Genomic DNA, 17,537 nt, shown 5'->3' on the forward strand with positions numbered 1-17,537 from the left:
TATATATATATATATATATATATATATATGTAGTATACTATTCTACATACTATTCATAGAATGCGTATAGTGTGCTAACAAAAAGTCATAGTAGAGTATGTCAAAAAAATAAGAAAAATGGTCACAGTATAGTTTGTTAAAAAAAAAAGTTATAGTACAGTATGTTAAAAAAGTGATGGTATAGTATGTCATGAAAATAAAAAAAAGTCAGTATAGTATGTCACAAAAATCAGAAAAATGGTCACAGTACAGTATGTTAAAAAAAGTCAGAATATAGTATGTTATAAAAAAAAAAGTCATAATATATTATCTGAAAAAGAGTCATAATATAGTATGTCATTACAATGTCATGAAAAAGTCATTGTATAGTATGTCATAAAAATGAACGTTAAAATAAACTTTACAGGTACATGTGATGAATTAGTGGTATGGATGCTATGAATAGCCACAGCTGAGTGTAGCAGTTTCACAATCACAGCAGTATTAGTGTTGTTGAGGAACCCTTAATGATGCAACACAGTCATTGAAATTAAATTCTTCTTTGCTGTTCTTCTCATTGACAGGTCTAAAGAGAGGTGGAGCCTCCTCATCGAGGCTACACTTATTTCCTTCCAACACAAAGCAGTAACATTACGCCTCATGGTTATTTCCAGAGATTGGCTCTAGTCTTGGTTCAAATCTAGCAAGACTTCATAAATAAACTAAAATGAATTCCACCACACACCAACACAACGGTGAAATGTATGCAAACTCAAGCAAATACAATACTGAAAAAAGCTTTAAGGCCCTTACATACTTTTCAAGGGCCTTAATTGCTGCTAAAATGTTTATCAACTTTAATATTTTGAAGACCCTGTGGACACCCTGTAACAATTGCTAAAATATTATCTAAAAGGTCAAATCATACACTTTACATAAAGCGTATCATCTTTTTGTGTGTGCATTTGGGGGGACTCATAACCTCAGTATCTCTAAAATCAGCCCTGCAACTGAGATATAATTAGCACAGAAAACCATACAATCAGCAACAATCTGAGAGAAAAATGAGTCCCCATTTTCATTTTTTTGATTGGATAGCTGTGCCTACCTTTGCAATCCTCTTCTCTTTGGACTTCCTGAAGTAGAGCGCAGGAAGCCCCAGCTCAGAGGCAGCGATCCACTGCAGGGCCACTCTCAGCTCTGAGTCCACACACTCAGGCTCAAGGTCACAGTTGACCACCAACAGCACCCTGAGGTTGCTACTGCCGCCTGCCGTCCTTGCCGAACTGCTCTCTGAAAAATCAAAGGTGACAGGAATGTACTACTGCTTTTGCTTTGTTTTTCTTGTGAAGCATCAAGTGTGACTACAACTGAATTCTTTGTTCCCACATAACACACCTTAAATGTTAACCATTCTGTCTGCACCATTAAAGCACTGTATTAATGCAACGTGCCAAACCTTTGCAGTTTCATAAAACAGAAACATCCTGGGCTCAGTTTTGCTTGAGATAATCTTTGTTGAAGTGCAAGTCATTAAACAAATATGAACTTTGTGTTGAGACACTTCTGGAACGATGGGCCCTTTTCAATTATTGATGAACATCTTTAATTCAGAGAGGAGAATCGCCTCCATTCAAGCACATCCATTTGAGGGATTAATCACAGACCCAGCACATACTGTAGGTTGAGTCACTCAACAGCTTTTGGTTAGTAGAGATGTTAAAGCTGACGAATAAGGTGAATAATTAAGGAGTTGATAACACTGAGATGACATGAGAATCCATCACGACACTTACCGAAGACATTTTCCTTTGTTCCTGCTTGATGCTCTTTTTCTGTCTCCTCACTGTGAGAGAAAACAGTACCAATTGTAGGTTACAGTAACACATAATGTCACTTCAAGGAGTCGTTCAACATCTTGGGAGCTTATTCACTTTTTTGCCAACAGCTAGATGAAAAAATCAGCGCCACTTTTATGTCTGCATGGTGAATAAGAAACCAACAGTTAGTTAGCTTAGCTTAGCTTAGCATAAACTGGAAACAGAAGTCCCGGACAGAATAATTTTCATCCATCCATTTTCTAACCGCGTATCCTCTTGAGGGTCGTGGCGGGGCTGGAGTCTATCCCAGCTGACATTGGGCGAGAGGCAGGGTACACCCTGGACAGGTCACCAGACTATCACAGGGCTGACACATAGAGACAGACAAGCATTCACACTCACATTCACACCTACGGACAATTTAGAGTCACCAATTAACCTGCATGTCTTTGGACTGTGGGAGGAAGCCGGAGTACCCGGAGAAAACCCTCGCTGACAGGGGGAGAACATGCAAACTCCACACAGAAGGGCTCCCGCACCAGGGATCGAACCAGAAACCTTCTTGCTGTGAGGCGACAGTGCTAACCACCACACCACTGTGCCGCCGTGAACAATTTTCAATACCGACAAAAATATAGATGCTCATCTTTCTATTAAACTCATATGGAAAGGCTGTATTGAGAATGTATTGTATGTAGTGCACACAACATGAGACCAGAGGTCATCTCTACAGGTGGACCAACCAGCTGAGCTGAAAAACGTGGCTAATATGAGTGGTGGGGATAACGTTACAGGACTGTAAACAGCCCACAATAGCAGAGACAGCACCGGGGAAACAGCATATTTTTTACATCTAACCTGGTGAATTAAGGGTTTATTGCGAACAAATCATAGCTGATGATTGTTGGAGCAGTGTACTACTTCAGGGGGTGCAGCCGGCTGCGCTTGCCTGAGAAGTACTAAATGTAGAAATATCCCATGGAGAGTGTCTCTCACTGCAGACTGTTCTGTTTTGTTCTGAAAATGCTGGCGTGCAGCCTCGTTCTGCAGACGATAAACATGGTGCAGATGTTCCACAGTGATGAGGAAATACAGTGAGTGCTGGATGGAGCAGTGAGTGACAACACCACCACCCACATTTAAGGGTACTCTTTGTGGTGGAAACGCTAGGGTCTAGGTGCAATGTCTGAAGAGTTACTTCTGGTCCCAAAGGTACAATACTGACAGTGTTTGGTGGAAACAGGGCTTCAGTTTGAAGGTGTTGTATTTCTCTGTTTATTCAGGTAAATAGGTGTAAGAATCTTTCCTTTTATGGCATTTCTTTTTCTTTATTAGACTGAAAAAGCTAAAGCCCCTTTTACACTAACAGATTTTCGGCGAATGTTTGGGCTGTTTTGCAGGCAAGCTGCGAGCGTTCAGACGCACAGAGCCGGATTGGCGAGTTGATCCGAGGTGCCCAATTTTCCGCCTCGTAGGGTAGACATAACGAGGTGCCCTTCCGCCACGGGAGGGGCTGTTGATGACTTGTGGGAGGAGCTGTTGATGACGCCGCATGTGCGACCCACTGGCGGTGGACTAACAGGAAACAGCTGATAGCAGGAATAAGCAGCTAGTAGCAAGAGGGAAACACAAACCTGACAGACACTGTAAAGATGAGCAACTGGGGAGACAAGGAATTGCGTGCCCTCCTTGCCCTCGCAAAGGAAGAGGCCATTAACTGTCAGATGACAGGAACAGTGAAGGACGGGCCAGCTTATGAGAATCGCCGAAGGACTGACCAGCCGCGCCTTCCCTCGGAGTACGAAACTGTTTACGTCACACGCTGAGCTACACGTTTTGTTACTTGCTCACGCCCCCCATTGCCCTGAAAAAGGCGCATTCTGTATGAACAAAAGTAGCTAGGCGGCATTTTGCTGCACTCCCCGATTTTGTTTTTATACTGCCAATGCTGAACGAAGACTGATTGGGCTTTCCTGCAAATTTGCACAATTCCTATTTAGAAAGGGCTTCAGAGAGCTTTTGGAACACAGCAAAATTGCCGGTCAGGGGTGGGTGGTTGGATAGTTGAGGGGTGTCCTGTGGTGTTTTATATGTTACAGTTGAGATGGATATATAGATAGAAGAGCTGAAATGCAGCAGACTGGAGCAGATTTTATGTCTATTAAACTGCACATTATTATCTGTGTTAGAACGACAAGTATGTAATTAGCTATACCATCAATCACAAGTCATTTGCATGAGAATTAGTCCAGCAGCTTGTCATAGTCACACGACACCAGATTGCTGTGTAGGTGAGAAAATAAGAAAAAGCAATCTCCCATCCACTGATTTTCTGTCTTATTAGAAAAAAATGTCATTATGGGTATCAGAGAGACATATTAATGAGAAATATTTCAGCACCTATGACAGTGACAGTTACCTGATTACTGTGCTCTGAGTGGGCATGTCAGAAAAAGCATCCAGGTCTGCCAGGCCTACGCTGGATGCGCTGCTGGTTCCGTTCCTGTTAACCAATAAAAAACACAACAGATAGCGTCATTCACATGTTGTCTCGAGACATCCGACATGATCGCTGACTTGTGAAGAGAACAATAACCAGGCGCAGCGATGCAGGTCATGTTGTTCATTAGCTGGTGATTAACATATAAATAGCAGCTGCAGCGGAGTCGGACGCTCAAGGCGGGAGAGCTGGTGATTTTTTGTCCAGCAGCAAGCCTGTCTGGATATGAAGATGAGGAGATCTGGAGGCAGTTTAGGCGGGTAGGGGTGGACAGGCAGGGCAGGCAGCCGTGCCCTCGTGTCACAACATGGATCGGGGAATGAGGTGAAGTTAAAGTAAGCAGGTAGATGGAAAGGTTGCGAGGAGCAGCGAGTGTTATGGTGGTGCAGACAACTACTACTGCAGTTAATTAAGCAGAGGGCAAGTATCCTACATCACTGCCACAGCGAACAGCTTCCCCTTTCCTCTCTCATCCACACATATCAGTGTCTTTAGACATAAATGCATTTTAATATGCAGGTTAATAATGCTTACATTGGTGTTTAAAATATCATGGATCCATAATCATTGCATTTACATTGTTTTAAGGCAAATTAAAGCAGGGCCATTTCTACTGTTAGCTTATTGTAAGCACAGAGCAGTGACTCAAAGTTGAAAAAGTTGGTGTGGTTGGCTAAAACGAATGAGAATTTGATGAAGCAGAAAATGGTGTAGCAAATGTTTTGAACTAGAGGCTTTTGATGTAAGAGGTCACAGCCCCGTACCACTGCAGCCTACTACTGCAGGTAGTTGTGTGTGGGGGTGCAGGCAGGGTCTAGCCCTGTGTGCGAGCTATGGAGAGGGCTTTGTGGAGTGAGCTCTCTGCCATACACCGCCTCAGCAGGCGTGGATATTGCAGCAGCAGGGAGTACATTGGCATTGGCACAGGAGAGCACAAGTGTCAGTAGCAATGGGCCAATGAGAGTGGGGTGAGGGTGGGAGCAGCAGCGTTTGGAGCAGTATCAAGGAGCAACGGTTACTGACCCCTCGCTCAGCTGGATAAAACTACTGGTCTCCTCGTGGGGGTCATCCTCGGGGGTTATATGGGACCAGCTCCCCATGCTCTCTTCACTGCTAGCACTCATAGAACGCTTGTCGCTCTTCACTACTGCAGCCACCGCCACAGCTGGCCTGTCCCTCTCACTGCTGGGGAGAGCAAATCGCAAGATGGTGGGAATGCCCATCGAATAGTTGTGCACAATGTCTGCTGCAATGTGTGGTTGCTTTGGCTGTTTTCCCAGTGTCATTCCTCTGTTCACCATTCATGTCAACACTTGAGTTTTCTAAAATGCATTTTAAGAAGTAAAGGCACTATTGGGACAGTTGCGGCTCTAAAAAATGATACATACAATACAGTACAGTAACCTCAGACAAATGACAAGCCTTTGGACTTTAAAATAACTACACACCACATAGAAGACAGCTAATTCATTTCAATATCTTTAATGCATCAGCAAACTGCACTCCCCAGCGACACTGTTGGATTTTCAGTGTTTCTCAGGAATATGATTAAATTAAGTCATAATCAGATGATTGAGGGCTGCCATCCTCGACAATTCCAGAGGGAAATCAGGTTTTATTGACTAGGCGAGTGATTGAGTTCCACTCTCACACAAGGGACAAACAGATGCACTCCACTTGTTCCTGGATTACATGTATTGTAAAGTGTAGAGGAGCGTGTCTTGTGACTCTCCTGAGGCCCGGGAGCCTTTCAGCTGTTTTCCTCTCATTCACTATTAAACAAGTCTTATTTTGAGGGTCTGAATGTCTTTCAAACACTCCGTAAAGGACCAGCTGATTTCCTGTATATGGATATTATATTTTCACTTCCCTCTGTGTACCTATCTTGAACATTAGCATCTCTTTCCACTTATACATTTTCAGCTGGTTCATTTGGTTCCAGCCTGAGACGCACTATGAACCGCTCCAGTCTTCATTACCCCCAGAATATCCACTAAAATGTCTTCTGGGAGAGTCTACGCTCTCCTGCTCTCTCCGAAAGGCCACTCAGACACTTTGAGTCTTTGGAATTAGAGTGATTTTTGCCACCTTGCCTGTCTTGCTAAAATGTCAGTCCACTTTAAATTAGATACGTAAGACCAACCATGTGTAATATGTTTAATCAAAAGGACTGCATGCCCTTATTCCAAATGAACTGACTCCATATAAACACCGTTCTTCAGCTAACCTGCTGCCAAACTACTTCCCTCAAGCAAGCTTTAATCTGAAGTGACACACAAATTCTTTGCTATTTTAGTTGTGTCAATGTAATCTAAACACCCATTGAGTGTCTTGTGGTTTTAGTGGGTAAGCCAAGTGTGAGTGCAGCTTGTACTGATCAAGGTGAGTCAAACAGCCCCGCAGTGGATAAAAGATGAAGCCACTAAAAGCTTTCTGCACACACAGTTCATCACCCAGACAGCGTGAGTCACAGTCTAGCCAAAGGTTTGTCAAACCTCACACACCGCTAAAATAGATCACTTTTCACAGTGAATAGATCGTCTGTGTACCTGCCACTCTTTGATCAGAAAATCTCTAAAAACAGCTTGGACAGTTGGAGGGCCTGGACTTCATTTGTTTATAATTTTCTTAGACAGCCCTTGATGTTTACCTCAAGAATAACCATGTGATTCCTCATTCCTCACTCTTACTCTTGTCAGACAGATTAATCTCTACTTTTCACATCTACAGTATTTTTCTAGTGCTGGGCTATAAAAAAGTTTCTGCCTAAAGGAGAGGTCTGACTCTCACACAGAACAACTGAGAAGATTGTACTACCTGCTGCAGTTGGCTGTAGTTCTCTCTGTACGCTTGGTAGCTGACATTTCTGGGGTTGTTTCCTGAGGTCCTCCTCCTGTCCTTAAATGAGTCTCTTCTTCTCTCTGATCTCCCTCGATGTGTATCAGTGGCACATCTCTGGGGGCCCTCATGCAGGGTGCACTGCTGTCACTAGTCCCGGACCCTACTCCAATACCAGTTTGCTCCTGGCTCGACCTACTCCGACTACAGCTTAGATGTGATTGCTTGAACCCCCTCCTTCTTTCACCAACAGGCATGTGCGGCTGTGGGAGCGACCCAGATGCACCCCCAGTTACATCTTGCTGGCCCCCCAAGGCAGACTTGCCAATATCTACAATGTCGGCTGCCAGGCGATTGGCAAACTGCTGCACATGGGGCTGGGAGTCTCCTGCAGCCTCCAGCTCAATACTGTCCTCTGGATCGGCAATGATCTTGTTCTTTCTCATCAAAGACTCAATGGAGCTCGACCAGGTCTCATGAATCAGCATATCAGTAATTTGGTCAGTCTTGCCTCTTTGATAGAGACAGGAGTCTGACTTACACAGTCCTGTGGCTGACACTGAGTTGGTGGGGAAGATATTCAGCGTGTCTCCATGCACATTGCGGGCAAATCCGTCAAAAGAGTTGGCTTTAATGGGTGAGTTGACAGTCAGTCGAGAGTCTGAGGAGCGCCGGTCTGGGACAGAGGACTGTCGTATACAGAAGGGTGTTCTTGGAGAAGGGGGGAACAGGCTGTTGCTCCACTCTTTAGTCTTGGCGATGCCATACTCTCTGTTTTCCTTGTCCATGTCCTGAAGCATAAACCTGTAGAACTCCTCTGTGATGCTCTCCGTACTAGACTGTTTGGACAAGCAGGATGAGGCCCTGACATTAAGGTGACCATTCTTCTTTGATGCAGCCTGTTGTACAGCTGCAGTCAGAATGCTGCTGGCATTTTTTCCTGCGTAGTAGTCCAGCAGAAGGTCAAAGCCCCTGCCCTCGGTCTCCATCTGGTTTACCATGAACCGTGAGAACTCATCTGTGATGCTCTCACAGCTGGACTGCTTAGAGATTGAGCTACCACGGCTCAAGTTCTGACCTAACCGACTGCCGAGGCCCAATGTGTTGGGAGTGCCTGAGGGGTCTGGATCTTCTTCTGGAATGCTCTCATAACTAGATGCTTTCCCACGGCTCCACCTCTCACACTGCAACCTGCTTCGTGGTTGGCCTGTTTTGGAGGTATCCACCACATTAAGCTCAGGGCAGTTCATGATCCTGGCCGTGACTTCAGAGGCAAAAAGGGCAAATGGGTCCTGCGGCTCATCTAGGTTTACCGATTCGTCCACCACCCGGTTCACCAGCCGCTCCATCAGCTCTGGTTGCTCCTCAGTTTTCCTCTTAATCTCACTGAGGCGTGGGGCACGGTGTTTCTTAGAGGCAGCACTGCTGGCCTGAGCCTCTTTCCTCCTGAGGACTGTGCGGCAAGCAGGGAGCAAGTAGGCTTCTGGCCCTTCAGCAGACGTCCCTTTTAGGGAACAGAACCAGGGTTGTTTCCCAGTGTTGTTTTCCAGGCAGATAGCTGCCAATTCTGTGGCCATAGATACCACTGTAGCAGCCAAATCATCAGCATAGCAAGTAATCGGTGTCCTGGACTCTGAATCCATTCTCCAAGAAAGCAGAGAACTGCATGAGTTTAGGGAGGACTGGGGTGTGAGGGAGGCCTGTCTGCTGTCACTGCCCGTCACTAATCGCCCCCTCCTGTCTGTGCTATGAACTTGGATTTCACTCAAGGGTTCTCTGATGGCACCACTGCCCTGCTGGATCTGCTGGTGGTCAGAGTAGTCTTTGGCAGGCAAAGAGGTGGATTTAGACTGACTTTGTCTTTGCTGTTGCTCTCTGCTGTGTGCTGTGGAGGAAGATGCAATGAGATCACTTTCCTCAAGCGCATATTTCTCCTTCAGCCCAGGAGCCATGGTAAGCTTATTAGTGCAGTGTAGTATGCCGCTGTGGCTCTCACTATTAGTGGACTGACCATGGCCGACTAAGCACTGTAACTGACTTAATGGATCCTTGCTCTCCTTTGTGGTAGCAGGCTCCCTAGCACAAGTATCACCCTCTTGAGTCTCAAATGACCCTTGGTCACACTGAGAGATGTGACTGATTTTCTTTTGTGTCAGACAAAGGATATCAAACAGCAAAGTGTTAACACTGTCCTGCAGAAACACTTGAAGTCCTGGAGTATCTTTTCCAGTACCCTCCAGTTCTTTTTTCTTTTTTGCTTTCTCTAAAGCATGCTTGAATAGGCTGTCTGCCACCTCATTTATTAGGTCATCCACCTCTCTTTCATCCATGTAGGACTTTTTTGGACAAGTAATGCCATCTACTATCTTGTTATGCGTTGCCTCCAGCAGGTGGGCTACACTCCTGTAGCCTTGCGGCTGAGTCAGCACCTCAGCTGCTTCCCTGTGTAGCACCTCTGCAATGTTGGCACGAAATGCTTCAACACTGGTACCTTCTGCCACACTGCAGTGCAGCGTGATGGCTGCAGAGGCTTCGGCAGCAGACATCAGACCACAGGACGCTGTGTAGGCTTCAGCAGAATCGGCGTCAGAATCGGCACACTCCCCTGACTCCTCTGTTAGCTCCACAGCGGCTACAGCACCAGCTACCTGAGCCATGCCACATATAGCTGAAGAGAAGGAGTAGTCGCTTCTCTCCTCTGGTTCCTGCAGGTCCTCCTCCGTGTCTTCCTCTGAGGCCGAATCCATGGCAAGCTGCTCTGTCAGCTGTGGGTTGGTAATGGTGCCAATGACACTGGCTGCACAGGCCAAAGCCACCTCTACGTGTTTGGACGGATATCCACCATTGTGGTGGGGGACGTGAGCCTGTGTCCCATTCTCTGGCATCTCTCTGGCTTTGGCAGTGATATCCTGGTCAGGCACATGAGACACCTGGGTCTCTGGCCATTCTGCAGCCCCATCAGAACTGTCTGGGCTTTGAACAATGACAATCTTGGGGAGTTCAAAAGAGCAGGTGCGCTGTTGGGAAGGCTGTTTGGTCTTTGAAGGACCAGTAGCGCTGGAAGGACGACTAGAGAGGGACACACTGACAGCAGCCTCAGAGACAAAAGAGGTTTCGTCTTGAGAGAGGCGTATGAAGGCATCTTGCAGTACAGACTCGGCCAGATTTGTGGCATAGTGACCAGCTGATTCCTTAGTATGGAGGCTTGCTCGCCGATGCCCTTCCCTTTTCACCTCACCATCCTCCCTGCTCTGATGATGGGCCAGCTGTCCCCTCTGACAGGCAAGTCTGACACAGTGTTTCTGTGCAACCTCCGCCAAGCTCTCTGCCAGGTCACCACTCTCTGGTTCTGTGAAGAGACAGAGAAAAACAGAGAGAGACAGGGAGTGAAACATGTTCGCACTGATTAGAAAGCAGCTCCATCAGTTTCCTAAGTGTCGCAGCAAGAGTAGGACATTACCCTGTTTTACCCCTCACTGAATAGTGGAGCCGAGTTATGTCTTGTTTGTTCCATTAAATTTCCCCTTGGACAAAAGTCAAGAGAATTATTTCCATCTAACATTTCATTCATCACTGGGGAAACACAAAGGCAATAAATACATAATTCTTTCTCGTGTTATACATTTTCAATGGGTATAGAAATCTTCCAGTGCTTGCTGCACAACTGCCTCTGTAATGTTGCTGCAACCCCAGGAGGAAATGAAGGATTAATTCAATTTAATATTTCTTTTTTAAACTTGATGTCTGATCAATAAAGACAAATGCAATATAACATACTGAGTTCTAGTTAAATGTCAGCAATAATGTCAGAGTACTCAACATATTTTTTAACTTTGTCAATGTTTCTTTTCACCTTTCATCTTACTTTGCACTAAAAGTATATTGCTGGCCTTTAAATTCTACAGTGTCTATGTGCGAGGAGTGATTTAATAGGACTATCACTTCCACTTTTATATCATCTGATAGGCTAAGACCTAACAAACAATGAGCCAATCATGCCTCAACACTACAAACATTGTAAACACAGCTGTTACAAGAATAAAGCTCTATTGTTATGAATGGGGAGGTTGGTGGTGTGTCTGTTTTTTAAGCTTTTAAACATGACTTTAAAATCAGGATCAAACTTTTAGGTTCTCATTTTTCTTAGTTGCTCAAGAAAGATCAAAACATGTTTTGGAACAGCCACTTCATGTTGCACAGTATGTGGTTAAAATTTTCTGTCAGGTTTTGAATGGACAGCATGCTGACTCAAGCTGCGAGTGAATGCAAATGTATCACAGGAACACTGTGAGTTTTTTTTGCTACACAGGAGTTGAAATACCCGACCGACAAACGTGGTTGAAAAGAAAAACCTCTATGGTGGAGGTAATAAAGCTCACCATTTCTGAAACCGTCGTCCTCGCTGTCATCCCCAAGGTGTTCTGAGGCAGTCAGGAAGTCTTCCTCTATGGACGAGATGGAGCGATTGGTGTCGTCATCAAGCCGCTGCCTGGCTGCTCGGCCCTGCTGAAGCTGTCGCTCCTTCCCCCACTGGAGACCAATCAGGAACTTGTTGATCTCAAAGATGATGTTGCCAGGTTGGGTGGAGTGTCTCTGCCCTGAACACTGAACCAGGCACACACCTGTACTTCTCTGCTGCTGCTGCCCGCCCTGAATGGAACATGTACAGATACCTTTTATGCATGTACACACAGAGACACATACATACATACACATCATGTATATACAAACTTTTACATGCATACACCACTTGACTGTAGATACAGTCACAAAATATAAGATGCAATATAAAAATCTTAAACCTTTGGACTCAGTGAATTTATGTTGCTCTCATGCCTGTTTTCTTTTTCTTTCCTTTATTTCAATAACTCATTGAATCTGCTCATGCAAGTTTAATTGTCTGTGCAGGCTCCTCAGGCCGTTTATTGATTCAAACAGTGGTTTTATATAATGATGTATTTGTTGAGCTTCACAAAGTTGAATAAAAAATGTAAAATGGTTTTCATGCAAGTCATCCATTGTTGTTGGCTCGAAATGTGGTTCTATGCTGCAGAGGATGAAATGTTTTCATTGGAGTGAACGGGGAGAAAATTACTAGATAAAATGAATGAGGTTCCACCGGTGGATTTTTCCCAGTACAAAAGGTTCAAATCTAATCACACAAAATTGCTGTACAGAGGAACAGCTTGCACTCTCTGCCTCGCACTCCTGGACATCAAATTCAAAGGCTGAAAATACTTGCAAGGATTTTAAGGCATCACTGCAAACTTACCTGAGAGGGGGAGAGTGGGTGGGTTTGGCAAGTATCTGAGGCTTCTAGGCCACCGAGCAGTAGGATCTCATTTTCTTTCGGCTGGTGGACGTTCAGCAATTCGACGAGCTTTGGCAGGTCTGGAGACACTGATGCCAATTTCTGTGGAGACATGCCGAGCATAGAGACAATGCTAGATGGTCAAATTCAAAAAAACAAAAAGCTTTTCTTCTACGGATTTCAAAAGTGGGCCTAATGTGTTCCCTGTGGTTCCAACTCAGAGACACATGAAACTCTTCCTGTGAGAAGTCTTGAGCGATGTGGGATGCTTATTGATCGCTCACCACTGCCACCACCAGCTGCAAAAGGCTCCATATTATTTAAACAAATCAACCCTCTAATTCTGGGTAATGATTTTGAATCCATGGCAACTGAGCCAATGATTATATGATTATATGTCAAATACAGAGAGTAGGGTTACTGGGAGATGAAAAGTGGCTGGGAAATATAAAGGGTTGGAGGAGGGAAAGAATCATTCTCACCTTGATGCTTTTGTCATCTCGATAGTCCGTTTTCTGAGGGTCCAGATTTACAAAACAGATCTGAGAGGGACAAAAGAAGGACAAGACATTAAAGTGACAGTGTGAATAGGGGTGATTATGCCACAGAAGCTGAGCAGGAGTAGGGTACAAAGTGTCCCAGATGTCAGATGTGAGAGTGCTGCAAAGAAAAAGTTACTGCATTGTCTTTCCCAATGCACAAACCCTACAAACCAGACAGAATGATAGCTTTCCTCATGACTCAACTACAGCAGCCGTCTGTTGCGTCTGAATAACCACTGTAAGACACTGTCCCTTATTGGCAGAGCCCTTTGTAAGACGACTGTCTTGTCTCTCATGGGCTGCTAACAGCGGGTGTACATCAGCAATGATTTGCTTTCCGTCTCTGTCTCTCCTTTTCCGCTTTCCTCTTCCTTTGTCTCCACTCCTTCACTGTGCTGCTGTCACACCCTCTGCCTCCTTCTCCTCCCATTTCACCCACCTTTGCCTCTGGCTGCAGGTTTAATGGTGTGTGATGGAGTCCTCTTGTCAGTGCTGGGAGTCTGGGACTGTCCGCTGGCTGCTGTTTGACTCTACAGCGAACAGCCTCTCATCTGAGTTGGCAGAGCCAAGTTAGTCTTGTGTGGCTAAATGGATAAAGCACGTCACCAGCAGCACGTCTGTGTGCTTTGGGAGAAGTGGCATATTTGAGTCTCAGTCACGAACACATACATTTTGCTATATGTCTAACTGAATGCTACCATGCTTGTCGTTGCTAATCAAACCTGATGTGAGTCAGTGAAGCAGTCTCAATCTTTTCAATGCGAAACACGCACAGGTGGAATCCCGCTGTCTCTCTTTTACCTCTACCACCTCCATATCCGCTCTGCCTGCTGCTATCTTCCCCCCTTTTTTCCCTCTCTAGACCTGCGAAAAATATATATAGTTTCAAATAATCACATCTTGACACACATCGTTGTTTGAAATAATTTCCCTTGAACTGCCTGAGGCGTGCTTCTTTCATCGAGCTAGGCTTCTAAACAGCCTCGGCACTTGTGAGATAGCATATATTTTCCATGATTTTCATCTTTTTCTTCTTTCATCTGTGTTCTACTCAAAAAGATTCATATCCAGAAAGTCATGTCAAGGTATAGACGCCACAATAGATCAGTGTCAGTATCTGTGCACTGTGTGCTCTTTACTACTTCTTCTTTTAAAACCATGTCATGTCTGTCTTACTGCAGATTTGAAAGTGAAGCAAAAGAACTGGTGCAACAAATAGGTCAATATACTCACTGGTGTAGATTTTAGGAGAAATGCAGGGGACACATCCACCTTGGTATTTAGAACATATGCTTTTGTTCCCCCCAATAAAAACATAAACAGCAGTGGACTTTTGTTTTGACTTAATTGAACATTTAAACCATACATTTTTGCACAAAAATTCACCAGAATGCAGGTGAATGAAGGGTTTGACACTCAAAATTTTCTGGCAGAGGACCCTAAAGCCCCCAATTCTAATGTGTCCCCCCAAGTTGAAATGAAACCTGCACCCTTGAAAATACTAAAAAATTTATATTTCAAAATTAAACCATAATTCTGCACTTTGCATATTTCCCTTCCTTTAGAAGATAATCTGGGCGTCCTCTATAAAAGTAAGAGCTCAGATTAGGAGGGTACGATACAAGGGAGCAACAAAATGTCCTTCAGCTAAAGTGGTAATGTGGCACATTCAAAACAGGCCAATGTCCCCCTCACCTCCAACCAGTCAAACGCAATATTTTCCAAACTATTAAGTCTAATGTGATGAAAAGTGTCGCTTGAAAATGGAGTCAGTCGAGTATAAAAAAATGGGATGTCAATCACAGCTGACAATGACAGAATATTTGAAAAGGTTTCCCTGTCTCACCCTGATCAAACCATACATTTTTTTCATCTCCTCTGCCCTTCATGGACGGCATGTGTCACCTATAACATTTACCTGAATACCAGAAGCTCCAAAACACCAAAACAGTTTGTTCATTTGCTTGTCTGTTGTTCAGATCACTTTACCGAGTGTGATGAGGACCTTTTTGTCAGAATAGCTGTTAAATGTCAACTGCATACACACAGGACATGAGATTATTCTACATCATTTATTGAAGCCAAAGACAATAGCCTGGTTTTGCCACTTGCTGACCTCAGCTGATAAAAATATGGCCTTTAAATTCTGTTTTTTAATAATTCAAGAGTTTGTACATGCTATTGTTTGCGTTGCTGACAGCACGGAATAATAATTTTGATTTTTATTTTGTTCTGTATCTGGATGCAGATATCTGCCCTTTATCTAAATGCTAATGTGCTAAAGCAAAGAATCCCCTCATGGCTTCTCTTCTACACTAGAAAGCATGAACAAGCACCAGCCTACAGAGTTCTAATTTGGTATTTAACAAAATTTTACTTTTCTATAAACACCACAAAATATAAATAAGAGGTTTGGCGCCCTTGCTCAGGAGCACCTCGGCAGTATTCGCTCGCACCACTATTGGAAATCATCCCAGAAAAAACTGCAAAGACACCTTCCCCCGCCTGCCAACACATCGCCTGCAGATAACACACAGTTTGAGGAAAAGCGAGGCGAATGATCCACGATTTTGACCTTGAGAAGGGTTGAAGTAATTTAACCCCATCAGACGGTAAGAGCCGAGAGGCAGTTGTTCTAAATTTGGGACGGCAGAGGACCGTCTAGTCATCTATGGGTCCATGTGTGAGACGAGCCCAGGGACACGCTCTGATTCTATCAGACATACAAGAACGACGAGCGCTTGTGCGTCAGCCTGTCTCCGAAGGACTGACCACGTAAACAATAGTTGAGAAATACAAAGAGGGCGAGAGAAAAACAAATACAGAGACAGAGAGGGTGAAAATAATAGTTTGATGTGTGTGGATAAATTGATACCATGGAAGTGTGGTGATACACTGAAGGGCGTGAATAGTGCTCCAGAGGAGAGAGACAGCCGGTCATAACACTGTCAGGAGGAGTAGTGTTGACTCATCACTGATCTTTTTCGTTTAAAGTTTAGACAACTAAAGCAACACAGTTACACCTGCAATAACTGATTGTTTGACCACTTGGGGGCAGCAGAAACAAGCTGTGAACTGTTAGCCAACAGTTGCAGCAGATACAGAGCGTAATTGGAGTCATGTCTCTGTCCACTTGATAAATGTATGATAAGTATTCGAACTTCTTTAACTCCTGGTTTGGTCTCCACCACACTTGAGAGAAATATCTGGCTTGTTAGCTGCTAAATGTTCCACTATGTTCACCAGCTATAGTCACTAACTTTGTCTGTTTGCTGTGTGGTGCTCAGCAGGTAGCACATCGCTGTTCTTTAGAGCTTAATTGCCGAAACAGCTGCAACTGGAAACAACGCTCGCTATGGGAGTGATAAGACTGAACCATAACAGCTAAGTTGCAGGCTCAAAAACCAAAACGATGAACTACAAGATACTGTAAAGCTTGCAGAGTCCTGGATACATCGTTACAAGCTACACCTTTCACATAAAAGTAATCATGTGATCCACTGTAAAGTACTGATTATACTATCGTTTAAGGGGACCCAGTATGCTAATTTTCAGGTTCATAGTTGTATTTTGGGTTACTACTAGAACATGTTTACATGCTTTAATGTTCAAAAAACACATTACAGTATTTTCTTCATATTGTCTGTGCTGGCACACCTGTATTCAGCCTCTGCCTGAGATGCTCTGTTTTAGCGCCTGCTCTAATTGGTCAGCATTTGCGGTTCTCAAACCAAAATCTTCACAGCTTGACATATTCCAGCAGGAATATTACACAAAATCAGGGAGGGAATGTTTCCTTGATGTTAGCATGTAGCTACATACATCAGTGTAAATTTGTAGTAAGGTGCCTGCAGCATACGGCTTTATAAAGAAATTCGTCCCAAGCTGACGTCCGCTTGCAGCCAAAGTAGAAAAAACATTGGAAACAGAATCTTGACCTGAGGAGCTGGCTCTCCTGTGCCGGTTGTTTTGCTTCCCCAAAGTACAAATCTGTGCATTCCTGACTGCGCTGACCTGCAAACACTGCTTATGCCTGGGTGTTTTGTCCTTAGGGTGGACCAAGCTTCTGTCTCAGTGTGCTACTATTGTTGAATGCACAGGGATGTGGTGTTTGTCGAAGTTTCAGAGTTTTTCAGATTCTCCTGCAACTTAAGGAATGACAATGTTGTTTCGTTTTGCTCACAGTGATTACTTTTACATTTACCTCATTATTTAAAACTCAGATCACATTAAAGAAAAGCATAACAGGTCCCCTTTAAGACTAAGGATTGTAGTCGAGGTCAAAACCAAATATCGTCATTATAATTTTATTACAGCAGTACAAGATCATGATACTTCCTGCTTCGCTAATAATGACGCTAATAATATATATCATCTTACTATATAATGACGAAAACTCTGTCTGTGTCTCTGTTCCACGTTTTTCTCCTCACTGACTTGGCCAATCCATGTGAGATTTGGCACAGTGGTAGAGGGTCATGGGAGGATGTGAATGAAGCAATATTACATCAATTGGCCAAAGGGGGGCGCTATAGCAACCGACTGAA

General features: G+C 44.2%; 1 protein-coding gene across 2 annotated transcripts in view; it reads right to left on the bottom strand.

Annotated features, from left to right (window-relative positions):
* sphkap (SPHK1 interactor, AKAP domain containing) overlaps positions 1 to 17,537 on the bottom strand; it is a 158,876-nt gene that overhangs the window by 3,075 nt on the left and 138,264 nt on the right. For both annotated transcript variants that reach the window (XM_050072623.1, XM_050072632.1), the window contains 7 exons: positions 12,931 to 12,990; positions 12,410 to 12,550; positions 11,517 to 11,787; positions 7,117 to 10,486; positions 4,219 to 4,302; positions 1,776 to 1,825; positions 1,088 to 1,272 (listed from right to left, as the gene is read on the bottom strand). In XM_050072623.1, coding sequence (XP_049928580.1) covers positions 1,088 to 1,272; positions 1,776 to 1,825; positions 4,219 to 4,302; positions 7,117 to 10,486; positions 11,517 to 11,787; positions 12,410 to 12,550; positions 12,931 to 12,990 — 4,161 coding nt within the window. The remainder of the gene's footprint in view (positions 1 to 1,087; positions 1,273 to 1,775; positions 1,826 to 4,218; positions 4,303 to 7,116; positions 10,487 to 11,516; positions 11,788 to 12,409; positions 12,551 to 12,930; positions 12,991 to 17,537) is intronic.

The sequence above is a fragment of the Epinephelus moara genome, chromosome 2 (assembly GCF_006386435.1).
Source record: "Epinephelus moara isolate mb chromosome 2, YSFRI_EMoa_1.0, whole genome shotgun sequence".
NCBI classification, from domain to species: domain Eukaryota; kingdom Metazoa; phylum Chordata; class Actinopteri; order Perciformes; family Serranidae; genus Epinephelus; species Epinephelus moara.